Source organism: Copidosoma floridanum, unplaced genomic scaffold, assembly GCF_036245765.1.
Source record: "Copidosoma floridanum isolate Cflo_tuat_1 unplaced genomic scaffold, Cflo_Japanese_pri ptg000032l, whole genome shotgun sequence".
In the NCBI taxonomy this organism is placed as follows: Eukaryota; Metazoa; Arthropoda; class Insecta; order Hymenoptera; family Encyrtidae; genus Copidosoma; species Copidosoma floridanum.
In genome coordinates, this window is record NW_028321909.1 from 7,287,860 (window position 1) to 7,313,857 (window position 25,998).

Genomic DNA, 25,998 nt, shown 5'->3' on the forward strand with positions numbered 1-25,998 from the left:
ACTTATGTTTCAAAGTGATATTTTATATATAGAGTGTCATAGCTCCCTGTCTATTGTTTACAAAACGAGACGAAATAAAGCTACTTTCAAATTTCAAATCACAAAGCGTGTCTGTTTATTTCACGCACCTTTATATCACTTATCTCTTAGAATCCTAGCAAATGTGAAAATAATAATTCCTTTCAATATAATCGTACAGGCTTAAACTAGGTAATAATAAATTTTACGATCAAACAATATAACTTTGCACAAATTATCAAAAACTTTTAAAAATGCCTGTACATAACAATTCAAAATTGAATTTTAAACGATAAAAAAAGACTTAAAATTATTTTGAAAAAACTCTCAATATTTCATGAGTATAACAATAATAGTAATAATAATAATAATAACAATAATAATAATAATAATAATCAAGGGGCGTAACAACAGTAATCCCTCGTCCCCTCGTACAACTCGTTTATTCTCTTCTTCCGCTTGTGTACATGTTGACTTACTTAAGTATCGTAAGCGCATTTATTATTGAGCTTTTACAGCTGATAGCTGAACCGTGAAGATATGTGACTTTTCAACCCCGCGTGCAATAAAGCGAGAGAGCTAGGGGGAGCCAACCCCTTCAATCGCCCTATCATCCGTCCCCCTTTCGTAAATCACGGGCAGAAGTATTGTTTTATAGATTTTGATTGCTTGTCATAGATAAAATCAGCGCACATCGCACGATTGTTCAAAAACAGTGAACAAAAATGTAAATGCGCGAGATAAAAGGAAAAAAAAAAAAAAAAAAAAAAAAACGAGAGAATTGAAAAATGAATGAAAGAAGAGCAGTCGCCCACACACGCTCGTTTAATTCAAACTATATATGTATACATACATGCATGAACCTATATGGGAAAAGCAAGCGCGTGCGAGCGCGTGCGCGGTCGTTGAAATCAAAGGCCACATTGTCACCTGTGAATTACCCCATGCTACGTACACGGAAACGACGCATTCATCGCGCGCTTGGAATCAAGCTTATTTGTACATGTGCTTGTGGATGCGGTCTTTGGGTTTGTAACGAAGCTGCCACTGTAATCCGTTTTCTTTTCTCATTGTGTTCTTATATATACGTACGCGTTTGTTCAAGTAGTTTTGTTGTGAAAATTGAAAAAATTTCTTTGAGATGTACCAAGGTTTTTTTAATTAAAATGTACGCCAACGCAGTATTAATATTACAACACATTTTGAACTGCAGTGAAATAAATAATGAATTAAAAACATATTTCTTTAAAGAAATAAAAAGTTTAGAGAGCTAATGTTAAAAAAATTTTCTTTATTACTAAAACTAAACCGGAATGGAGATGGTTGGAAAATTAATTTATTTAATTTATTCATAACATTTTCTTAAATATTAATCTCCAGTCTCAGTAAGCAAACTCTTAAAAAAATTATCTAATTAATATTAAATGATACTAGGTTACCTCCAGCAGAGCCTGAGTCTTTATCGTGCAGTTCAAAAAAATTGTTAACCCGCAAATGTTATTCATAAAAATCCGTAAATCACTCATGACTCATTGAAAATTACAAAATTATTAAAAATAACAAAAAACATAAATAAATAAAAAAATAAGTACCTACTCAAAAAAACAAACCTAAACTGAGAAACTACATGAATAACTAATGAGTTTTAGAAAAGGTCTGCGAAAATTTGCAAGTAAACATATACAAAGAAGTTGTTGAACATGAAAAAATTTTATTTGTTAGCTTTATGTCATTTCAAATAGTTGTTGATACCACTAATCCTGTAAAACAGTTTGAAAAAATTATAGAAATAATTCTTATAATGAACGAATACGTAAACTAAAGTGTCAACTCTCGCTTGATCATCGGAGGTTGCTAAACCAAATTCTTATTTATATTATAGATGGGAAATTAAACTGAACATCAATTTTCCTGCGAGTCAAAATAAAAATATTTTAATTTGAAGTGAACACAGAAATGCGAAATCAACCCACCCTGGCAGCCATTAAACGTACTTTCGCCCCTCAATTATTTCGTCGATAATCAAAACATCAGCACATCCACAAAACCCGTTGGTACAGGCCTCTTTCGCACCGCCTCTCATCTCCAAGAAGAGAGCATGTTACTACAAAAGCTTTGAGAGAGGCGTGCAATTTTCGCGCGGCCGAATTGAAGAGACGAAATACAAAGAAAGACGAGAAAGAAAGAAGAAAGCGCCACCGCGACAATGACCGTTTTTAATACACTCGTTCCCTGCGCACACAAAAGTCGTCGCTCGCTCACATATATATCCTAGTTTTGACATATATAATGTACGATGTGTACATGCGTGCAGACAAGCTAGCGGGTGCGAACAAAAAGTCACACAACAGCACACGTATGAGAAAGAAAGAGAGTGCCTATATACCCAAATGGAGTAGAGAACAGAAAAGAGAGTACTGCCCCGCCCGACTGCTGCAGTGCTGTTGATGGCATACAATATTAAGGTGATGCTCTAAAAGAGATGGAGTAGGAGAGAGTCAGGCTCTTTTGATATTTTTTTTTTTTTTTTTTTTTTAGATCGAGGTTTTTGATCTGAGATTGCGTGAATGTGTGTGGTGCGCGAATGAACGAATGCCACGCGGGAAAAATTCACTTTATGGGATCTTAATAATGGCACGTGGATGATTCTGTGGGGGTACGTTTTATCGTGATTAAATCGTGCTTTCTGTTGGTAAAATACATTTCAATGGTGCAGAAATGTATATGCGTTGATTTGACGTAAAAATAATTTACCTCGTAATTTACTATGAAAAAGGACAGCTCAAGCGAATTTCGAGGCCCTTCAATTGTTGATATATGTGGTTGTTGTGAGCGATTACTACAAAGGAAATAAGAAAAAAATTAATAAATGACGATTCGTCGTATGCTCACAACGTAAGATATGCTCGTATTAAAAATAATAAGAATGCAATAACGAGTGATGTATTGTTTTAATCAACGTAAAAAAAAAAGACAAAAAAAAAAAAATAATACAGAAGAGAAAAGAAAATGAATAATAAATCAAGCGGCATAATACACTCGTCCCGCTGAATTCATACACCATCAATGGAGGAAAGAGAGAGAGAGAGAGATACCTCCCATTGTATGAAAACACAAAAAGATTTTAATTAATAACTCTTCTCCAAAATAATGAAAGAGAACGCAAGCTGTAATAACTCTAAAACTCATTCGGCGAGCACACGATGTGAGAAAAGTATGCGAATCGCGTATGACCTTTTGTCCGCTATTTTTCGTATGAAAAGAAGCAAACAAAAACACATACTCGGAGCCATTCTCATTTTTGTTTGGAAAAAAAAAAAAAGTTTCTAAAAAGTTACTTCAAATTCACCCAATTCAAACGTGTCGAACGCGCGCGCTCGAGAATAAAGACCGCCAGGCAGGTTGGTGGCGATGAAAGAAAAGAAAAAGACTCCGTAGCGCATGATAACGAAAGGCAGAAAAAAAAAGCGCGAGTTTCAGTTTCGATTTCCAAAGCTTATCGTGAAACGTCGAGTTGGAAAAGGAAAATCGGAAAGGCACGCATTGTGCTCATCTAGTGATTTGGCTACAATCGAATTTAGAGGGGACACAAAAATATTTTGGGGGGTACTTAAATATTTAATGCATAAAATCCTTGAGAGCTCACGTGACAAGGGGGGAGAGGTTAAGATACGCTCAAGACGACGATGTCAAAGGGGAAAGACTCGAGCTTTTCTTCGCCTCTTCAATGAAAAGTGAGAGAAAGGATGATAAAAGCGCGAAGGTACGGAGGTGGAGTCAATTGTTATTCGATAGAATAGCATTCATTTGTTTATATAATGCTGCGTGCGCTTTTCAACCCCTCCAGATTTTTTTTTTTTTTTCCTTTCGACAGCTCCTCTCCACCTTTTCACCCCTTTCAATTCTGACCCTCCTGCCCCCCACTACCTCTTTTTTCACTGAAAAGCGAAAAAACACCAGAGCAAACCCCACCGCCATCTCTCGTCTCTATACAACCCAGTTTTTCGCGTTCTATGTTTTTTCATTCTCGCGTCCATTCACGCGCGTTTGGCCTCTCTTTCTCTCCCGTTTTGTGTGTTTCTTCTCTTGATTTTCCTCTTTTGTTGAAATTTTTTTCCCTTTTTTTTTCTACATTCATATCGCTTATTTATTTAGATACAAGAAGAGAAAATAGCAGCGACGGACGGGCTGCACAATAGGTGCTTTCCTCCATACCCTTCGAAATAGACGGGGGAGAGATGCTTTTCATTCCACTCGCGGTTTGTTTCAAACAATGTGCCTAACTATCATGTTTTCATCCAAACGAATGTGAATTTCAAACGCGGAGAATTCAAATTTTTTTGTTATTTCGAAAAATAGAATCGTACGTCGGTTCGAACAACATAAATGATATTACAAAAATTTGCCAATTCAAACCAACTCACCATCAATCGGCGATTCCGAGTAGCCAAGCAACAGTTGTGCACGGCGTAAATTAGCCGACGATCAGCAGTAGCGCGGCGACCACGTGGAGGAAAAGAGACGACGGATCCTCGCGCGGCGCGTAAATGCAACCATCTCGATTTTCCCTCCCTCAAACGTGTCGGTCGTTCTTATCGAGGGCTGTTGGATTTCGAATCGGGTAGTTATCGACGACGAAATTATAATCACTGACAGATGATGCAGTGTAAGTAGTGCATGCGACGACAACGTCCTGCAGGTTCTTGTGAACACCCGCCGTTGGGATGGTTCTCCTATTTTTTGTGCACATAAACAGCCGCATCAGGAACTTGCCCTCACTTGCTCACTCAACGGAACACTCTATCATTTTCATATACTACATTGACCCGCACAAACAAAACACTCACACCCGCGTGTAATTGATTAAAAAACGCAGAACTCAATTTTTTTTTTCCAACTGTAAGTGCAATAAAAGCAGTGCACCTCCACCACCTTGGAAATCCGTCAGCCGAACATAACAGCCATTAGTCGCAATTTCGGCTGCTCTTTGCAACCTGCACGTTTCCAACCGTCGCGCGTAAACGCGCACCCACACGCGGAGAGATGCACAGGAGGAACGAAAACACTTTCTGATCTTTTTAACTTTTGCCCCGATGCGTATCGCAAAAAAAAGGAGAGCCGCCGACACAACACCGGCACCCGCACTACTGCGTATTACGAACAACAATAACACCGCACCTAACCTCTGTCATGTCCGACTGGACGGATTGAAACGAACCAACAAAAAGACGGGATAGTATACACTCGCGATCGTTGAAAAACACACTGCAACAACATACACAAATACATGTTATCAACTAAGCGACAACAAAACATAAAAAATACTTCTCCGTACAAGGAACCGGACCGAACAGCCTCTCACCGGGACGCGCGTCGCGCGGAACTGAAGCCTCGAACGGGTATTATGCTCTCTCGCGCGCTCCGCGACTTGCATTCACATCCCCTCCACTGGGTGTCTCTCCCTTTCAGAAACTCCCCCTTTTTGCCGTGTGTATCATATCACTGTATATGCATACACGCGCACGCGCCCGACTCCAAGGCACCTACGTGTATAGATGTAGATATTTTATTGTCCGCGACCGCGACACAATACACGTGTGCGTGTGCACCCACCCCTCGGCCGCCGTTGGTTCTTTTGACAGCAAGCGCTAGCTATACACATATTATATACGTGCGATGCCTGAATGCAAGGTGCTGGATGAGTTTTTGAATTACGAGGCGACGTGTCGATTGTTCGAGCTGAAATGGATGATGCTGTCGATTCGATTGATAAGTGCCACGCCACCGCGTGCGCCCGGGCGTTAATAAAAATGCGCGCGTCGAGAAGCTGTTTCGCTCGTTTTACTCTTGTTGATGATGTTATCATCCATCGATGCGACGTATATTTATGCTAGTAAGATTAGTACCAAAACCTTCTTTTCCATTCATCAATCAACGATGGATCAGTGCGGATTACTTGTGTATCATTTGTACATAATATGTAGTAGCGAAATGATCTATAGATCTTTATTTTTTTTTTTTTTTTGTTTTTCACATTTTAGAATTTTACTCCCCATCGCGGCAGATTCATTTCTGAATGATCACACTTTTCGAATGCATGATAGAAAAAGAAAAAAAGTGGAGAAAAAGGGGAAAAGTGTCCCCTGCGCCAACGCGATTATTATGATTATGTATCGGACTTGCGCATCGTTCGGTCCATTTTTCCGCGCCAGAGAGACCAAACCTATTATGTACGTGTATACCGTCAGAGGAGGAGCTTGGAGGCAGGGGTCAACCCTCGGCGTCACTGCCAATACATAGAGATGCTTTTGAAGTGCCGAGTGATGCGGATGCGCGTCCCCGGGACGAAAGGGCCTCGGTATGGTTTCTGCCGATCGCGTTTTATTGTGCAGAGGTCGATTGCTTTTTCCCCCTTCTTGTGTACTACAGTTATTGCCACAGTCGTTGTGATAGGTGTACTTGAGTACTTTGCCGTTTGCTCTCCTACGTAAGTGCGCGCTTTCATTGAATATTCCAAATCGCAAAGTACATCAAAGCGATCGATTCGTTATGGATGCTGACAAAAAAAAAACTAATTTTATCGGCACAGAGACAAGCGTCTTTCATTAACGCGCGACAATACCAATGCCAGCCCAACCCTGCACTTTCCTCCTTAGGAAGTGAAAATTTCTTTTTTCTCTCCCCGCTTTTTGCTAACGCGCAGAGGACGACAAATGTATCGGAATACTTGGAGGAAAAGTGGGACGACGTACGCAAAGCTTTGAGTTATTGAGACATGTGGAGATGGATCGAGAAGAGAAGAGGCGTATTTTTCATACTCGAACGTAAGTGCAGGTCTTTGCCTCTGTACCTCTTCCGTTTTCTTTTACCCAGCAAATATGTAAAACCATGACGAGTGGACGAGTCCTCTGTCGTCTCGTAGATCCGTACGGGGTCCAGGTCCTGTTTTCAATATCGACTTCGCGAACCTTTCGATCACAAGACAGCTGAGGCGTCTGATTACTATAATCATTTTTATTTTAAGATTGATTGTATAACTTGAAGCGATTTACATTTTTTTTTCGCCCCATAAAGTCTCCGCAACACCAAATACATGAAATGATGATTCTTTTAATAAATAGGGGTAGTATTTCAATCTTAAAAATAAGACGATTGCACTTGAAAAAAAAAAAAAAAATAAAAAAAAAAAATAATTAGTCGCTAATAAAATGCACCCGTTGCAAATCGCTCATTAAAATTCAAAACGTCAATCGCAAGGGCCATTATCTCATTATCGAGCAGTCGAAATAAAACAAAACAAAAAAAGCTGGCAGACAAGGAGGACAGCTATGAAAGGTAAGAAAGAGGAGAGTCCGATGTACGGTCGAGAGGAAAGGGAGACGATAGAGCCACGCGTCCGGAGACCGGAAGCGATTATTAAGTTCGGCGTGGGCCATTGTCGTCGTCGTCCGTCGCTCTCCGCTGCAAATAGTAGCCGTAGTAGTAGGGGTACGTAATTTCGAAACGCTACGCGATTCATGGAAGAAGAGGCCGATGGTCTGACCAGTCTCATGTCAAGGAAGGGAGGGAGGCTAATTGGATTCGCCGTCGAGGGGCGCAATTATTACTGTATTGAAAATAATTTCCATACTGCAGCCGCACTGCTGCGCTGAATCGCGCGACGGGGATTCCTTTTGTAGCCCAAGCTATTACTTTTTTTTTTTTTTTTTTTTTTTTTTTTTACAATTCACGCCCCTGCACGCAAAGTGAGTATGTGCATTGTATCCGGACGGAATTGATGAATTCTCGGGTGATTTTATAAAATGTGTATAAGTGAATTTTATGAACCGCTTGAGCAATCAGGGGACGAAAGTATTCAGATCAGAGAGAAGATTTAAACAGGTGTAGGACGGCAGTGCAGCGGGAGTTATAAATAAATAAAGGCAGCTGTCTTAACAATGTAAATCTTATGGATCGCTGGAACAGTAATTTAATGTTACGTTTGTACATTTTATAAATTTGTAAACAAAATAACAATGTAAATCTTTATCAATTCTGTGACTATCAAATATTATGATGTAATCAATCGTAACGAGTTCTCATGAGTGTATTGTTGAGCTCATGACTCTTTTAGGGTACAGCTTTTTTTTATGCCAACAGTTTTGAGCTTTACTGTTTGTGCCCAAGATATTTTGTGTCAATACTCAAGCTATGCTTAGCTTCCCTGCTAAATTGTGTAGATATGTTATGTCACTCTGTAATTATTATTTGTGGAAAACTTGGTGACACACAAACAGTAATAAAAATGATGGGTTGAATTATTATTTATCTCAAACTTGTGTTACTGCTTATTTAATAAATATTTCAACTACATGTTTTTACTTAGAATCAGCAACAACGTAACATAATCAATAAGATAATATTATATGAAGTAACACCAGCATTTTTCTCTAGTTAAGAAACGGTATCCATGTGAGTCAAACAAAGAGTAAAAAAAAGCAATTGGGAATCCCAACGAAACAATAGTGCCTTACGAATAAAACAATGTATTAAGGAGTTATAAAATTTGTATGATGAAATTTAATTAGAAATTTAATTGATAATAACAGGATTGTTTATTTACAATTGGTAGAAAAAATAAAATTTGAAACTCTGGGTAATTCAAATCACAATTCAGCATCTTTATTTTGTAAATAAATTGTATTTATTAACATTAAGGTCTATTGACGAACTAAATACTATAAGAAAATATTTTTAATTATGTTACATTTGTAACTTAAAAATTACTTCTCTATCTTACTTTGGTCAACTGTTGGAATTTTTTAAAACAATACACAAATCGTTGTTATTTATTTATTTATTTATTTATAAATCGTTGTTATTTAATTAAATTAAAATTAAATTAGCTAGTGAATTTATATACTAAATAACAACTAGATTCTTAAAATTATTACATGTCAACACACTGCATTTCGTGTGAGGCAATTTAAATATAAAAATATTGTAAATCTGTTAATGGAAAAACATGCTACACTAAACTATAATGATTATTATTGATAATTAATTATAATACGCAATTTTATTATCATTATTATGTTACTACAATAATTACTGTTTCATCAGGACTATAATTATTATCATCAATAAAATTACGAAATGCACGATGGCGTACGATGATAAAAATAGTATTTTAATTTATTAAAGATATTTTGAAACACCTCTTAAAAATTTATTAATAGTTTCAATTATATTACATACTGCACCTCCATAACGTATAGTTGTATACAAAAGAAAAATTAGTTACTTTTTAGTACTAAAACGCAACGCTCATGCAAGTTCAAAGTATGACAGTAACTAACCACAATGAATGATACTATATGATTGTTATTATTACTATGGAGAAGCAGTGTTGAAAACCATTAATATAACTTGTACATTTCTACTAAAGATGAATAATTTGACAACGTCGTCAGAAGAATTATTTACATGGAGATAAAAATTGTTTGCGCTTTGATAAACCTCTTGGTGATAAGACTTTGCAACGACATGAAAACTGAATATCAAGGCTGTCTCGTTTTGGAGTAGGCAGTGAACACGCGATTCAAAGACATCGGAGAAGCATATTAAACATATTGCCAAACATGGACCGACCAATTGTGACTATAAGTGATGGACAGCTGCAGGGCACTACTTTAAAAAGCGTATTGGGTCCCAACTACTATGCTTTTAAAGGGATTCCCTTTGCCGCACCACCTCTTGGCCCACTAAGATTCAAAGTACGCGTTAGTTCATTATTTTTCTACGATTCCTAGTTATAAAATAACATTAATGTGATCTCGGTTGTTACTCAGGCACCACAACCACCTGAAAAATGGTCTGGTGTACGAGATGCTTCGAATTATGTTGGGGATGCTTGCATGCAGATGAGGGATGATCGAACCCGAGCAGTCGTAGGAAGTGAAGATTGTCTTTACCTAAGTGTACTTACTAAAACTCTTAGTCCCGACAGACCAGTGATGGTTTTCATTCATGGTGGAAGTTTTCTTGAAGGCACAACCAACCGTGATGTCTACAGGCAGGATTATTTGGTTACTCAAGATGTCGTATTGGTAAATATTAACTACAGAATGGGACCTTTCGGTAGGTAAATATTTTGTTCCATAGAAGTGAGTGAGAGAATGAACTCTAAAAACTTTATCGAACGTCTACAGGATTTCTCAGTCTCGGACACGAAGTGGCAACCAGTAACGTGGGTTTGAGAGATGTAATCTACTCTTTGCAATGGGTTAAAAATAATGTTGAAGCTTTTGGAGGAGATACCAATAATATCACAATTTTTGGTAGCAGCGCAGGAGCTCTGATAACTCACTTGTTGACACTGATACCGAAAGCTAAAGGTAATCAATCACTGTTTTTATCATCATTGAATATTAATGGATAATTTTTGCATGTCATTAGTATATTGTACACTGTTAAGTACCATTAAATTTCATATTAATGTGTACAGGTTTGTTTCACAAAGCTATAATTCAAAGTGGCACTTGCAATAACGCCAGGACCCTAGTAAGTAAATTCGACATAAAAAATGGCTTCAGAATCGCAGCTCTTCTTGGAATGCATTCAGACGATCCAACCAAAGTGATAGAATTCCTTCGCACAATGCCCGCTATAAAACTTGTTCAATGTGAAGATCACATTCTAACCCAAGAGGTAGCTTGTCAACTTTTTGGTCATTCAAATATTTTTAAATAATTTTTTATACTCATTACAGGAAGCAATTCAATACGGCATGCGACCATACGGGCCAGTTATTGATGTAGATTACAATTCGGATCCCTTGATTCCTGGTACATTCGAAGAGTTAAAGAATAACAATGCTGATATACCGATTATGATTGGACATACCTCGGATGAGAGTCTTTTGGTTTTCGTTGGTATGCTTTTTTTTTAATTTTTTTGTACTAAAAATTTTTTAATGTCATATTAAATTTTAGATAAATTCAATGACGAAACTTACAAATACCACAACGATCATATAGAATCAATAATCAGAAATAAATTAAAAGATCCCACGGTATTTCCTAAGTTAATGAAAGAAGTGCGAGAATTTTATTTAAAGAACAAGCCAATCGATTCAGAAAACGTCTGGAATTTGATACGTTTGACAAGTGACTTTACTATTCACGCTGATAGACAAATAATTGATTATCGAGTCGAATCTGCAACAGCACCAACCTACGTTTACATGTTTTCCTACATGGGAGATGAGCCCACGATTTATCAAACTGATCATGGTCCACAGCCTCTCAAAGGTTTTTTCAATTTGTAGACATGACACATAAATTCTAGTGGATCACAAAAAATTTTTTTCTCATTGCCTTAAGCCGTCCAGTGAATTTACATCACTTATCGTTTAAATAAACTGTGTGCATTTTTCCGATTTTTTAGTTAAAATTTAGAGGTAGCGATAGTAAAAAAAAAAAGATTCAATACTATGAAAAAATGTTATGATTTTAAATTAATATTAAAATCCTGTCAGAGCTATAAACAACGCAAAATATTTAAAAAATAATAGTAGTTTTCGTCGGATAAGTGCCATCGTCTCTGGGGCTATTTTGCGGCCCAAGGGCTTCGCAGGTCCCCTGGGCCGCAAAATAGCCCCGGAGACGATGGCACTTATGTGGCTAATGCTATTTTTCCTACCGAGGGCACACCAGCCTCTCAAAAACGCCCGAGGTAGGAAAAGTATTTTTTTGTGGATATTTAAATAATGAATTGAATTATTTATTGTAAGATTGAAGTGTGAGTAGATTAATTCAAATAAGATAAAAAAAGGTAAAATTAGATCATTTTAGATTGAAAATTAATTTTCCTACCTCGGGCGTTTTTGAGAGGCTGGTGTGCCCTCGGTAGGAAAAATAGCATTCGCCACATGAGCGCTACCGCTCCGTGGCTATACCTTACGTCCCTCGGGCCCTGCTTCGCAGATCCCTTGGGCCGCAAAATAGCCCCGGAGACGATGGCACTTATCCGACGAAAACTACTATTATCGTTGTTTTACTGTAAACTACAGAAAGTAATGGAAATTTTGTCAAATTTATGGATTTTTAAGTACACTTTGAATGAAATTGATTTGATGACAGAATATCGACAAATCTCTAAATAAATAATTATGTTAGATTCATCACAAAATATATAGATTAAAAATACTTTTCATTATAGCAATCTTTAAATTTTAACAAAAATATTTTTAAAAATGTGCACATTAATTTTTAGATGGTAATTGATAACTCACTTTAAGATTTAGGAAAATAAAAAAATAAAAAAGTTTGGTGATCTACCTGAATGAGTACCATTATAATGAACAGTTTTACAGAAAATGTTGATTTCCGTAGGAGTCGCACATGCTGATGAGCTTTCATACTTGTTGTACCTGGCCTACTTTCCTATAAGAAAGGAGAACCCAGAAAAAATATATCCCAAAGAAGGTACTTTGGATAGACTTGTAACGGAGAGAATGATTCGTATGTGGCAAAATTTTGCCGCAACCGGGTGAGTATTTTTAATATTAAAATAATAATAATATTAACAACAGCAAAAAAAGACCAATGATAAAAGTTATAAAAATACGCATAAATAATTCTAAAAACAAATACTTACAACACAATTTTAATAGAATATTATGTGTACCCTTTTAAAATTTTAAATTATCTTTGCAGGAATCCCACCCCCGAGACCGATGACAAGTACATTACGACAGTTTGGAAACCAGCGAGCAAAGAGCACTTGTACTATCTAGAAATAAATAAAGACCTTACATTGCACGATGACAGGGACTCGAAAAGCTGGCCATTTTACGAAAAGAACCGCGATTACTTCAAACAACTTTAATATTTGTTACTGTTGAACAAAATATCTCATAATGAGACACAATAAATACTTTTGATGCAGTAAAATAAAGGCATCAAAAGTTTAAAGAGACAGAAATTTGTATATATACATGTATTAAAAAATCTGTAAGCGGATAAAACAATTGATTACAGATACTTTCATTCCATCCCCCCATAATCTCTGAGAAATGTAGTAAAATTTTTTCTTTTCATTTTTATATGTTGGGCTGAGATTTGTTGGGTCTCACAGCTGACTCTGTACCTCAGTACGAATCAGGGATAAGCTGTGTAGGCGCCTTGGAAAGGGTGCATATTAGGGGTTAAAAAAGTTTCGATCAAAACCTCTCACTGGAGCGCATCCCTTCCAGAGCGATCATCACGATGCGCACTCAGTGGTGAACGCAATTTTTCTACCATAAATGCCGTAAACATCCAAATGTTGAAAAAAAAAAAAAAAGAAAAAGAAAAAACCCCAGCTATTAAATTTAAAAATTTAATTGCATACAGTTCATTTGTAGGTTATAATTTTAACTAAATAGTATTTCTTGTTTAATCCATACAAAATATTTAGAAAAATTAAGAGGATTGTTTTTGTATACGGAAAAAATTATAGAGCGTAGAAGTACGCTCGTACTCACGTATTAAGTGAGAGTAAACATGCTCACGTAGTAGATGAACGTAAGCATTCTGCTGTGGGCTCTATTAACTTAGTGCATGGTGATGTATCTTAATACCGTGGAGCCAGGTCAGTTTATACTAGTCGCTCTAATGGCGTAGGTGAAATCGACTTAGTGTAGTCATTTTGGCTTGAAATTAAGGTAAAATAAGAACTAATTGATAGTATTAGTAACAATGGTATTGCTCAAACGTTGAGATAAAAATTCGCTTATTGGATTTAATCAAACTGTAAATAAAAGTTTTTTGCTCACATAGAAAAAAAAGTTGAAAAATTCACATAAGTTATAATTTAAAAAACAACCAGCCCTTCCATTTTAAGTAAACGCAGCTTATTAGTTTCTTTTATTACTTTCACACGAGTAAAGTTATGTAGTTTTTCAACATATTTTTTCCTTTTTCTACAAATCTTAATCCACACGTTTACACTATATGACATTGCTATCATAAAGTAGATTAAAAAAAAAAAACGTATGGCGCTCGTACTACGCCACAAACTGTGCCAGTAGGTATATTTTATCGTAGCACAGCTATTTATAACAACGTATATAATATGTACGAAGTGAGTGCTCGAAACATATAATGGTTATTACAGACCATTGTTTTTTCAATGTATGTGTGCACAAAAGTTTATACAGTTAATTTTCCTGATACGGGTAATAAATACGTTTTTCAGAAAAAGATTCCGTTAGTTCAAGAGTTGTACCTCATATTTTAGAATTTTATTGTATTTACTGCATTTTAATTTCTTACTATCAATTAAGTACTTCATCAAAGTATTAAAAAAAATGACTTATAATTTTTACTCGCTTAATTATAACTGTTGAAAAATAATTTCATGACGTTTGCTTGAGATTAAGAAATGTTTTTATTATTTAGCGTGATTTAAATTTTGTTAAAGTTTTCCTTGTAGTTGAATTAATCATACTGGCATGAAGTAATGTTTGCACAGATGTGATAAAAATTATTTATATTTGTATGCATCTCTGGTTTATCCAACTGAAAATGATATAAAAAGTGGACATTAAGGAAAATTTGTTTTAATAAAGGTAACAAATTCACATATCAAAAACATCAGAAAAGCGTACATATATGATCCGTGAAGATGGAACGACCTATCGTTACTGTAAGTGAAGGACAACTCCAGGGTATTAGGTTGAAGAGTGTTCTGGGCCCTTATTACTACGCTTTCAAGGGAATTCCCTTTGCCGCACCACCGTTAGGTCCATTGAGGTTTAAAGTACGTTAAATTATTACTTGCAATACATAGTCTTTGTACTTCTTTATCCTAAAGTAATAATAATGTGATCTCGGTTGTTAATCAGGCACCGCAACCACCTGCAAAATGGGATGACGTACGTGATGCTTCGAATTACGTGGGTGACCCTTGCATGCAGTATTCGTACGATAAAGTTCGTAACATTATAGGGAGCGAAGATTGCCTTTACCTAAGTGTATTCACTAAAACTCTTAGTCCCAACAGACCAGTGATGGTATTTATTTATGGGGGAGGTTTCGCTGATGGTACAACGAACAGCGATGTATACAGGCAAGACTATTTAGTTACCCAAGACGTCGTATTAGTGAACATTAACTACAGACTAGGACCATTTGGCAAGTGAATTATTTTAACTATTTTGATAAAACCATAAAAGCGCCACATGAATGTCTACTATTTAAAAAAAAAAAAAAAAACTGTATCCCGAAAATTTTGTTCAGTGTTTAAAAAAATTGTGTTGGGTGACATTGAGAACTCTCTAAATTATTTTTTATTGTAATAAAATGTGTACATTAATGCATAAAATACAAACGTACTCAATAATCAACAATTAATTAAAAATATAAAATAAATGCAGGTTTCTTAAGTCTTGGGCACGAAGTGGCAACCGGAAATTTGGGCTTGAGAGATATACTCTACTCTTTACAATGGGTTAAAGACAATGCCAAAGCTTTTGGCGGGGATCCAAATAATGTCACTATTTTCGGTAACAGCGCTGGAGCCGTCATAACCCACTTATTGACAATGATACCAAAAGCTAAAGGTTAGTAATCAATATATGTCACCAACTTAGAACATTGTTTGATGTAACTATGAAAAAACTTATAAAATTGCTTGGACATTTTACATCGTAGGCTTGTTCCACAAAGCCATCATACAAAGTAATACCTGCAACTTGGTTATGACACTAATTAAGAAGTTTGACATAAAAAACGGCTTTAGAATCGCTGCTCGCCTTGGAATGCATTCAAAAGATCCTGTCGAAGTAATAGAATTTCTTAGTACAGTGCCTGCCATTAAACTGGTCGAATGCCATACACATATTTTATCCAAAGAGGTAAGTTTTATACAGTCATTTTTATATTCCGATCAAGTAGCATGAGAGTGCTGCGAGGCAAGTTTGAGAAACAGATAAACATTATTAGACGTAATGAATACATATTACAGGAAGAAATACAGTACGCAATACTACCGTACCTGCCTGTTATTGACGTAGATTACACTTCTGATCCCTTGATTCCCGGTACATTTGAAGAGTTAAAGAATAACAATGCTGATATTCCAATTATGATCGGCCACACCTCAGATGAGAGTCTTTTAATGTTTGTTGGTACGTTTATTTTTTTTGATTTTTTTTTTTTTCCTATTGCACTGATGTAAATAAATTTTGTACTTACTACGAGTATATTTCGTATCAATGGTCATGCATTTTGGCCCAAGTAGTGACGGTTATTTTTTGCTTATGAGCACAAAGCCACGCACTCTAGGTATAAAAACTACTATGTTTAATGAATTTTAGATAAATTCAATGACGAAACTTACGAATACTACAACGATAATCTAGAATCAATAATCAAAAATAAATTGAAGGATCCTAGTGTGGCGCCTAAATTGGTGCAAGAAGTGCGAGAATTTTATTTAAAGAACCAGCCAATCAATTCAGAAAACGTGTGGGACCTAATACGATTGACTAGTGATTTTTTCATTCACGCTGATAGACAAGTTATCGATTATCGAGTCGAATCCGCAACAGCACCAACCTACGTTTACATGTTTTCCCACTTGGGAGACGAATTTACAGTTTATCAAACTGAGAATGGCCCACAACCTCTTAAGGGTTACATTTAGTTTAAAGAACTTATAAATACTGTTTTTATGATTATTTATAGTTTTATGATGATTCTTATAGGAGTCGCGCATGCTGATGATTTGTCGTATCTGTTTCACTTGGCTTATTTTCCATTGAGAAAAGAAAACCCAGATACATTGTATCCGAAAGAAGGTACTTTAGATAGACTTGTTGTGGAGAGGATGATCCGGCTATGGAGTAATTTTGCTGCTACAGGGTAAGAATACCTGCACTAACTGAATAAAAAATTTATTGACACATGTTAATTTTATAAATTATTACAGAAATCCTACACCAAAGACTGATGATGAATATATTACAACTACTTGGGAACCCGTTAGCAAAGAGCATTTGTACTATCTCGAAATCAATAAGGACTTAACTTTGCGTGATGACAAAGAGTCTGAAAGCCGACCCTTTTACGAAAAGAATCATGTACATTTTGAAAGATTTTGATGGTCTTCGTTATTACCAGTCAAATAATTTTTTTTTTTTTTAATAATTAATATTAAGAAATCAACTTGGTATCATGGAGCGTGACTATTTAATTTTTTTTTAATCATAAATAAATTCATTGTATACACAAAATTTGTGTTTGTATATACAAATGTCCTAAAGATTATGTGCAATGAAAAAAAGAGCCTACAATTTATAGTAAAATATTCCTCGTACAATATCTCTGGAAATATATTTTCGATTTCATTTGTACAAATACATATTTCTATTCGTACATTTTTATTCATTCAGTATTATTAACTTTTTTTCAGTCCATTATTCAAAGTCTGTAATAAATATTCTACATTAATAAGGTGTAGTAAAATATAATATTTGATCAATAACTAAAAAAAAAAAAAATTCATTGTACATGAAATCAATAAAGAAATAAATATTAAAATGGCGCAAAATTATACTACATGTATTTTTCCGCATGACAGAAAAAACAAAATTATATTCAATATTGTCTCTCATGTTTTTTGTAAGTATAAATTTATATGCAGTACAATAAACTTTTTTGTACGTAAAATATTTTTTTGCCAAATGTTTTTTTTTTCAAGCCAGAATGATTTTTTTATTATTCAAAGGGAAAATTACATAAGAAAAATTAACAAATCTACTAAAGCGATAGTACAACTATTTTTAATAACTAATACTGAAATTAAAAAAATGACATCAATAATCCTATTCAATTTATATACAATAAGGATTGAAATCTGAAATCAAGACCATTAAGTTATCAAAAAATGTATCAACAGAAATATCTATCAACATTATAGACGGACAAAATATTTATAAATTTAATGTTCTAGTGTGTAGAATCGTGATGAAGCATTCCAATATATACTTTGTTATGCTAAATGAAACTATGTTACGTATAAACGTTGACAGTTATGATAACAGTATTTATTTTAAAAAATTTATGCGTGTTTAATTTTAAACTAAATAAAATAAATTTTTTTCAAATTCTTGAAACGCTGATTTTATTAAAAGAAGGATCATAACTTTTTTTCGAACAAAAAAAAGTATTTTAATAAACAATATAACACGGCTAGTGATGTTTTTCAAAGTAAGTCATAATCTAATATTTTTAAAGAAAAAAAAAAACTAACAGTAAGTATTAATAAATAATAGAAGCTCATGAATTTATCAATTTGTATTGTAACAAAATTCAATTTCGTACAAGACCCCGATATTTGCTAATATGTAAAAATATTTTATCTGCGCACATATAATTAAAATTGATTGCATTTTGATAAATCCCTGAATGATAACACTAAAAACGATATAAAAGACGAATATCAAGGTTAACTCGCGTCGGAGTAAGTAGCACGCTACAATCTTGAAGATACGTATTGGTTCAACAAAGTCAACATGGATAGGCCAGTAGTAACTATAAGCGAAGGACAACTACAGGGTACTACGTTGAAAAGTGTATTGGGTCCAAATTACTATGCTTTCAAAGGGATTCCTTTTGCTGCACCACCTGTTGGTCCGTTAAGATTTAAGGTACATAAAAAAACATTTCAAAATACTGTCTCGGGTAGATATGTCCTATTGATAAATAATTGTTCTCCAGGAACCACAACCACGTTCAAAATGGGATGGTATACGTGACGCTTCAAATTATGTTGGGGACGCTTGCATGCAGCTCAGAGACGATATTCTCCATGATGGGATCGTAGGAAGCGAAAATTGCCTTTACCTAAATGTATTTACGAAAACCCTTAATCCCAACAGACCAGTGATGGTTTTCATTCATGGTGGAAGTTTCATCGAAGGTACATCGAACCGTGACGTCTACAGGCAGGACTATTTAGTTACCCAAGACGTCGTATTGGTGAACATTAACTATAGAGTAGGAATATTTGGTAAGTGCAAAGCATTAATGTACCTGTGTGGAATTCAATAAAACCTTACATTATACGTTTTTTTAAAGGTTTTCTTAGCCTCGGACATGAAGTTGCGCCCAGTAATATAGGATTAAGAGATATACTATTTTCTCTGCAATGGGTTCAAAATAATATCAAAGCTTTCGGTGGAAATCCAAACAACGTTACAGTTTTTGGTAGCAGTGCTGGAGCTGTGATTAGCCATTTGTTAACACTGATACCAAAAACTAAAGGTTTAATGAAAATCCATGACCCATACGAGAACAGAAACAAAATATTATATATTTATAATAGCATGTTTTCGAACTTTTAGGATTGTTACACAAAGCAATTATTCAAAGTGGTACGTGCAATTGCTTACGCACTCTAGTTAGTAAATATGATATTAAAAATGGCTTTAGAATCGCCGCTCATCTTGGAATGCAGTCCAAAGATCCCTTGGAGGTGATAGAATTTCTTCGTTCAATGCCAGCCACGAAACTTGTCGAGTGCAAAAACAAAATTCTAAGCAAAGAGGTGCTAGAAATAATTTTTTTTTTTTAATTTTAAATTAGATGGTTTCACACGTTGTTATGTAATTATTATGTACAATCTCAGGAAGCGATTCAATACGATTTAAGTCTTTACATGCCGGTCGTTGATGTCGATTACACCTCAGATCCAGTGATACCTGGTACTTTTGAGGAATTGAAGAACAACAATGCCGACATACCCATTATGATAGGTCATACCCCAGATGAAAGTCTTTTGATGTTTGTAGGTAAGTTGTATCTACATTTTTTATTGCACACTTTTTCACTGAACCTTTACAATTTTTATTTTATTGTAAAAGTGAATTTTATAATTAATTTCAGATAAATTTACTGATGAAACATACGAATACTACAATGATAATTTAGAAAACATACTCAAAAATAAATTAAAAGACCCTAATGAACTGCCTAATTTAATGGAAGAAGTGCGAGAATTTTATTTAAAGAACCAGCCAATTAATAAAGAAAACGAATGGAATCTTATACATCTGACAAGTGACTTTACTATTCACGCTGATAGACAAGTTATCGATTATCGAGTCGAATCTGCAACAGCACCAACCTACGTTTACATGTTTTCCTACATGGGAGATGAGCCCACGATTTATCAAACTGATCATGGTCCACAGCCTCTCAAAGGTTTTTAAAAATATCAATACTTATTTGTTAACATCACTATATAGTTACATAAATGCAAACTGAACTGTGTTTTAGGTATTGCCCACGCTGACGAGTTATCATACCTGTTTTACTTACCAGGTTTCCCGTGCAGAAAAAAGTTTCCAGACCAATTGTTTCCCAAAGAAGGTACTCTAGACAGGCTAGTTACAGAAAGGATTATACGACTGTGGAGTAATTTTGCAGCGTTTGGGTGAATATTTTTAGACAATAACAATACCAATGATAATAATAATAATAATAATAATAATAATAATAATAATAGTAATAGTAATAATAATGATGAAAATAATTATAATTGTTGTTATAACAATATCAATAGACCATAAGAAAACAGTATTAAAGTAAAATTCTTATAAATGTTTTATCATGTTACATTTTATTTTAGAAATCCTACCCCCAGTACTGATGATAATTATATAACGACAATTTGGAAACCAGTGAGCAAAGAGCATTTATACTATCTAGAAATAAATAATGAACTTATAATACGTGATGATAGGGTATCTGCAAGCTGGTCGTTTTACGAAAAAAATGGCAAATTCTTCAAAAAGTTTTAAGGTTCGTTGTTGGCATAGAATTTAAAATATTAAAAGGTACAACGAAAAAAATTAATTATATTTTTAATTAATTCAGGATGTAAACGAAAAGCAATTGAAGCCCAAAAAAAAAAAAAAAACACTTGTGTAAAATATGTTCTTCTTTTTAAGAAATTCTAAATTTTACCCCATCAATCGTTTTTACACACCAAAAATCATATTTATAAAATCTTTTTTTATTCATCGGAATTACTTTTGTATTAAAATAATTTATCAGTAATATTATGTAATTTTATTATTAAAAAATCAAAATAAACTGGCTGCATGCAGTTTCTCTATGATTGCAATGTACACAATATTTATGTAATAGTTTCCGATAAAATATTATTGTGGTGTTTAAGAAAAATAATTCTTCTAAGTTACTAGCTGATAAATAAAGGTAAAATATGAATAAACATTTAATGACTGGTTATAGTTCGTACCAATAGTGAGAATAATAAAATTACAATTTACAATAATTTTGCCAAATTAAGGAATTGTACTGTAATCGGTAAAATTGATGCAAGTCAAAAAAATTCATTGTTATACGTATTTTATTTTATACGTAAGTTCTTATTATTACAAAAAGGATTGTGAATTATTTTCAATAAATGCATTTATATTTTTATCAAAAATATTGCGCCATTAATTATTACTTTCAAAAAAAAATTTTTTTTTTCTTTAATCCAACAAACTAAGAATAGTATTTTTAAAATATTATACCATATATATTACGTATCCACATAATTTTATTTTTTCAATTACATCATCATACAAGTTGTACAAAAAGTCTCACAAATGTAGAGTAATTTAAAATTTTGTATTTGCGCACATGTAATTAAGTTTTGATAAAGCATTGGATGATAACACTGAAAATGCTATAAAACCCAATCATAAATGCTAAAATTTTTCGAAGTTGTAGCAAACTCACACTCAAAAAACATCGGAGAAGTATATTCAATCTATTGTCAAATATGGAACGACCAATTGTAACTATAAGAGAAGGACAGCTGCAGGGAGTTACGTTGAAAAGTATTTTAGGCCCCAGTTACTACGCTTTTAAGGGGATACCTTATGCTGCACCACCTCTTGGTCCACTGAGATTTAAAGTAAGATTACATAAAATATGTTTAAAATGTTATTTTGAAGTAGTAATGACATATCAATCAATAATAAGGTGCCACAACCACCTGAAAAATGGTCCGGTGTGCGAGATGCTTCAAATTATGCTGGCGATGATTGCATGCAGCTCAGAGACGACATTCATCATGAAGAAATTATAGGAAGCGAAAATTGCCTTTACTTAAGTGTATTTACAAAAACTCTTAGTCCCGACAGACCAGTGATGGTTTTCATTCATGGTGGAAGTTTTGTCGAAGGTACAACAAATCGTGATGTCTATAGGCAGGATTATTTGGTTACGCAAGACGTGGTGTTAGTCAATATTAATTACAGAGTAGGAATATTTGGTAAGTAAAAAATATTTTTATGGTTCCAAGAAAATTGAAGAAACCTTGGAAATGTTTTTGCAGGTTTCCTCAGCCTTGGACACGAAGTTGCGTCTGGTAATGTTGGGATAAGAGATGTACTGTGCACTTTGCAATGGGTTCAAAATAATATCAAAGCTTTCGGTGGTAATCCAAACAACGTTACGATTTATGGTAGCAGTGCTGGAGCCGTGATCAGCCACTTGTTAACACTGATACCAAAAGCTAAAGGTGCGTATGTTCATCTAGATATTAAAATAAAAATAAAAATAAAAACAGTATGAAAAATAGTGAAATATTTTACATTGAACATATCGAAACGTAGGATTGTTTCACAAAGCAATTATTCAAAGTGGTACGTGCAATGGCGCACGAACCTTGACTGGCAAATATGATATTAAAAATGGCTTTAGAATCGCCGCTCATCTTGGAATGCAGTCCAAAGATCCGTTGGAGGTGATAGAATTTCTTCGTTCAATGCCAGCCACGAAACTTGTCGAGTGTAAAAACAAAATTTTAAGCAAAGAGGTGCTAGAAATAATTTTTTTTTTAAATTTTAAATTAGATGGTTTCACACGTTGTTATGCAATTATTATGTACAATCACAGGAAGCGATTCAATACGATTTAAGTCTTTACATGCCGGTCATTGATGTCGATTACACCTCAGATCCAGTGATACCTGGTACTTTTGAGGAATTGAAGAACAACAATGCCGACATACCCATTATGATAGGTCATACCCCAGATGAAAGTCTTTTGATGTTTGTAGGTAAGTTACGTTTATTTTTGTTGTTTTATGAACTTTAAGAAGCCGAAATCATTCTCTCAAACAATGGTATTAAGACAGGTTCAAAATATATCACATTTCAATGTACTAAAAGTATTTCGAATTTAAATGTACGTAGTATAAAAAAATATCATTAAAAATTATTACGGAGTTGAAGTGAATTTTGTGTTTGTATTTGCACAAAAAACTCAAACATAATGACAATTTACTGAAACAAGGTAATAACACAAAAAATTGATGCGATTATTAAACAATTAGCACTTTCAAAATTATTAGTTTTCAAAAGTTATGTCAAATATTGAAATGAGCACTAGCAGAAATTTTTACTGCCGACTTATCGTCTCACGAATTTATAGACGTAAATAAAATATTAAAAAATATAGGTCATTGAGAATTCGTAAATGACATTTGTTAAGGTGGCTTGGATAATTTAAACTGGAATGATAAAAAGATCCGATATTAATTTCCTTTAATTTGAATTAATGTTTAAATTAATTTTTCAACAAATTTTAGATAAATTTACCGACGACACCTACAAATACTACAACGATCATATAGAATCAATAATCAGAAATAAATTAAAAGATCCCACGGTATTTCCTGAGTTAATGAAAGAAGTGCGAGAATTTTATTTAAAGAACAAGCCAATCGATTCAGAAAACGTCTGGAATTTGATACGCTTGACGACCGACTTGATTATTCACGCCAATAGACAAGTTATCGATCATCGAGTTGAATCCGCAACAGCACCAACCTACGTTTACATGTTTTCCTACATGGGAGACGAACTAACGGTTTATCAAAATAAGCATGGCCCACAGCCTCTCAAAGGCACGAACCTTTTTTACCAATATAAATGTAGATTTATTTGTGTAGTTAAAATGTAATTCTACATATTTTTTAGGTGTCGCCCACGCTGACGAGTTATCATACCTGTTTTACTTATCTCGTTTTCCTATGAGGAAAAAAAATCCAGAGCAATTGTATCCCAAAGAAGGTACTCTGGACAGGCTAGTTTTGGAAAGGATTATTCGCCTGTGGAGTAATTTTGCAGCGTTTGGGTGATTATTTTTTGACATTTACAATTATATTACCAAAAATCGCGGAGAAATGTCATCGTACCACATTTCCAATAATTGTTACAGGAATCCCACCCCCGAGACCGATGACAAGTACATTACGACAGTTTGGAAACCAGCGAGCAAAGAGCATTTGTGTTATCTCGAAATAAACAAAGACCTTCAGTTGCGCGATGACAGGGACTCGAAAAGCTGGCCGTTTTACGAAAAGAACAGCGATTACTTTGAAAAATTTTAACGCTCGCTTGTTAAATAAAATTCAACACAATTGCTGGCATCATCACTCGTTAAATTCTTACACACGAAAGATTTTCGACTTGTGCTAAAAGCCAAAAAAAAAAAAAAAAAATTCAAAAATGCACAAAATGGCAGAAACACGAAAAAAAAAGAAAAGAGATTAAAGGGAGAGAGAGAAGTGCTCTGGCAAATAGTGCGCAAGCTCGCTTGTGCGCGCGGGCATTTAAATAAATAGCGTTTCATTATAACTTTTGTGAGCGCGTTACTGTCCAGGCCCTCTTTCTGACAATGCCTGAAACAAAGCGCTCCTCCATTGTTTGCGAAATAAAAGAGCCTCGGTAAGAGCAGCAGCAGCTCTTTCTCCCGTCGTCATCGTCTCGTACAGTCGTCACGGAGAGAGCTTTCTTCCGCTCTTTCGGTTCGCCTGCCCATGTACCTCCTCTTGCCCAATTTTTTCTTTTCGTGTTCCTACACGCGTGACCATGTAATCGTTTGGTACCTTCAATGCCCCGATTACACCATTAAATTTGTCCAAGACACGCGCAAAACATCCATCACGTTTGCGTGAAAAAAACTTTTCAACCGGGATATCGAGGTCGACGTTTCTATTTTCGTACCCACGATAAGCCCGAGTTTTATTTGACTCGACTGATAAGGCGCGTTGCAATATCGCCGAGATAAAAGAAAAACAAACAGCGCAAAAATTCAATATTTGCAATCAGATACACAGTTGGATATGAAAAAAAAAAAAAAAAATGTATTTATCGATAAAACGGGTGTTTAAGCTCGCAGCAGTATAAAACGGAGGGGGGGGAGGGGTAGAACATTATCACTCAAGAGGAACGCCTGCGTAAACGACAACACGTGGCTTACGCGGAGCCAGCTTAACGAAGCCGCTGCTTTAATCAGAATCATCCCGAGCTTTTAATCCCTTGAGGCGCCGTCGTTGAGATGCGCAATATCGGGATAACCTCCCGCGTTACCGTCTTACGCGTGTAAGCCCACTATTATATGGAAAACTTTAATCACTTTCACGCACGAGTTTTTAGGAGAGCCCCTCCGAGCGTCTTTTTTATGTCCCATCGGCCAGTCTGGCGATGCGCGTGTATTGCTAATATACAAAAAAAAATCAAGGCTCGCCTTTAGTTAAACCCTTGCGATTCGCAGGAGCCCAGCGCCAAAGACAAGACAGACTATATATACCGTACATGGCACGCGAGCTGCAACGCCGGAGAAAAGTAAAAGAACGGAAGCCTCGGCAGTAAAGCTCCAGCCAAGCGCGAAGGGAAGGGGAGAGTGCGGAGGCGCGCGAGCCGAACCGCGAAAAGAAGGCGAACAAATAATTGGCAAAAACTCCTGGGTGGACTATACGTATACGTATATCTACGTGTGCAGCCATCAATATCGCGCAGAGGTCCTTTTTGAAAGGACTCGGCGCGCGGAATCGACCCGCGAAGGCGGGGAGTAAAAAAAAATGGTCCAGCGCGGAATTTCACGTCGCAGATGCGCCAGTCGAACAATGAACATGCAAATGATCGGG

At 35.1% G+C, this 25,998-nt stretch overlaps 2 protein-coding genes across 2 annotated transcripts; both read left to right on the forward strand.

Annotated features, from left to right (window-relative positions):
- The first annotated feature begins 9,569 nt into the window (after window positions 1-9,569).
- Window positions 9,570-12,888, forward strand: LOC106645881 (esterase E4-like). The gene is made up of 8 exons (XM_023390256.2): window positions 9,570-9,773; window positions 9,849-10,137; window positions 10,209-10,394; window positions 10,505-10,707; window positions 10,769-10,931; window positions 10,992-11,309; window positions 12,393-12,549; window positions 12,717-12,888. Exons 1-8 carry the CDS (start codon window positions 9,639-9,641, stop codon window positions 12,886-12,888), a joined length of 1,623 nt encoding a protein of 540 aa, XP_023246024.2. The 5' UTR covers window positions 9,570-9,638.
- Window positions 12,889-13,669: 781 nt separating this feature from the next.
- LOC106645896 (uncharacterized) lies at window positions 13,670-24,459 on the forward strand. The gene is made up of 23 exons (XM_089597490.1): window positions 13,670-13,705; window positions 14,612-14,802; window positions 14,888-15,176; window positions 15,419-15,604; window positions 15,696-15,898; window positions 16,009-16,171; window positions 16,361-16,678; window positions 16,751-16,907; window positions 16,975-17,091; window positions 18,926-19,056; window positions 19,125-19,310; window positions 19,391-19,593; window positions 19,675-19,837; window positions 19,932-20,249; window positions 20,325-20,430; window positions 21,783-21,975; window positions 22,044-22,335; window positions 22,399-22,584; window positions 22,679-22,881; window positions 22,962-23,124; window positions 23,656-23,973; window positions 24,047-24,203; window positions 24,288-24,459. The coding sequence occupies exons 2-23, from the start codon at window positions 14,668-14,670 to the stop codon at window positions 24,457-24,459; spliced, it is 4,359 nt and encodes a 1,452-aa protein (XP_089453616.1). The 5' UTR covers window positions 13,670-13,705; window positions 14,612-14,667.
- The last annotated feature ends 1,539 nt before the right edge of the window (window positions 24,460-25,998 follow it).

Bases quoted from the DNA above. Each gene is read 5' to 3' on its own strand.
- LOC106645896 (XM_089597490.1), top strand. From the start codon at position 14,668: ATGGAACGACCTATCGTTACTGTAAGTGAAGGACAACTCCAGGGTATT. The intron at 16,172-16,360 runs GTACGTTTATTT...AATGAATTTTAG, and splicing joins GAGTCTTTTAATGTTTGTTG to ATAAATTCAATGACGAAACT. The intron at 20,250-20,324 runs GTTTTTAAAAAT...ACTGTGTTTTAG, and splicing joins TGGTCCACAGCCTCTCAAAG to GTATTGCCCACGCTGACGAG.
- LOC106645881 (XM_023390256.2), top strand. From the start codon at position 9,639: ATGGACCGACCAATTGTGACTATAAGTGATGGACAGCTGCAGGGCACT. The intron at 10,932-10,991 runs GTATGCTTTTTT...ATTAAATTTTAG, and splicing joins GAGTCTTTTGGTTTTCGTTG to ATAAATTCAATGACGAAACT. The intron at 12,550-12,716 runs GTGAGTATTTTT...TTATCTTTGCAG, and splicing joins CAAAATTTTGCCGCAACCGG to GAATCCCACCCCCGAGACCG.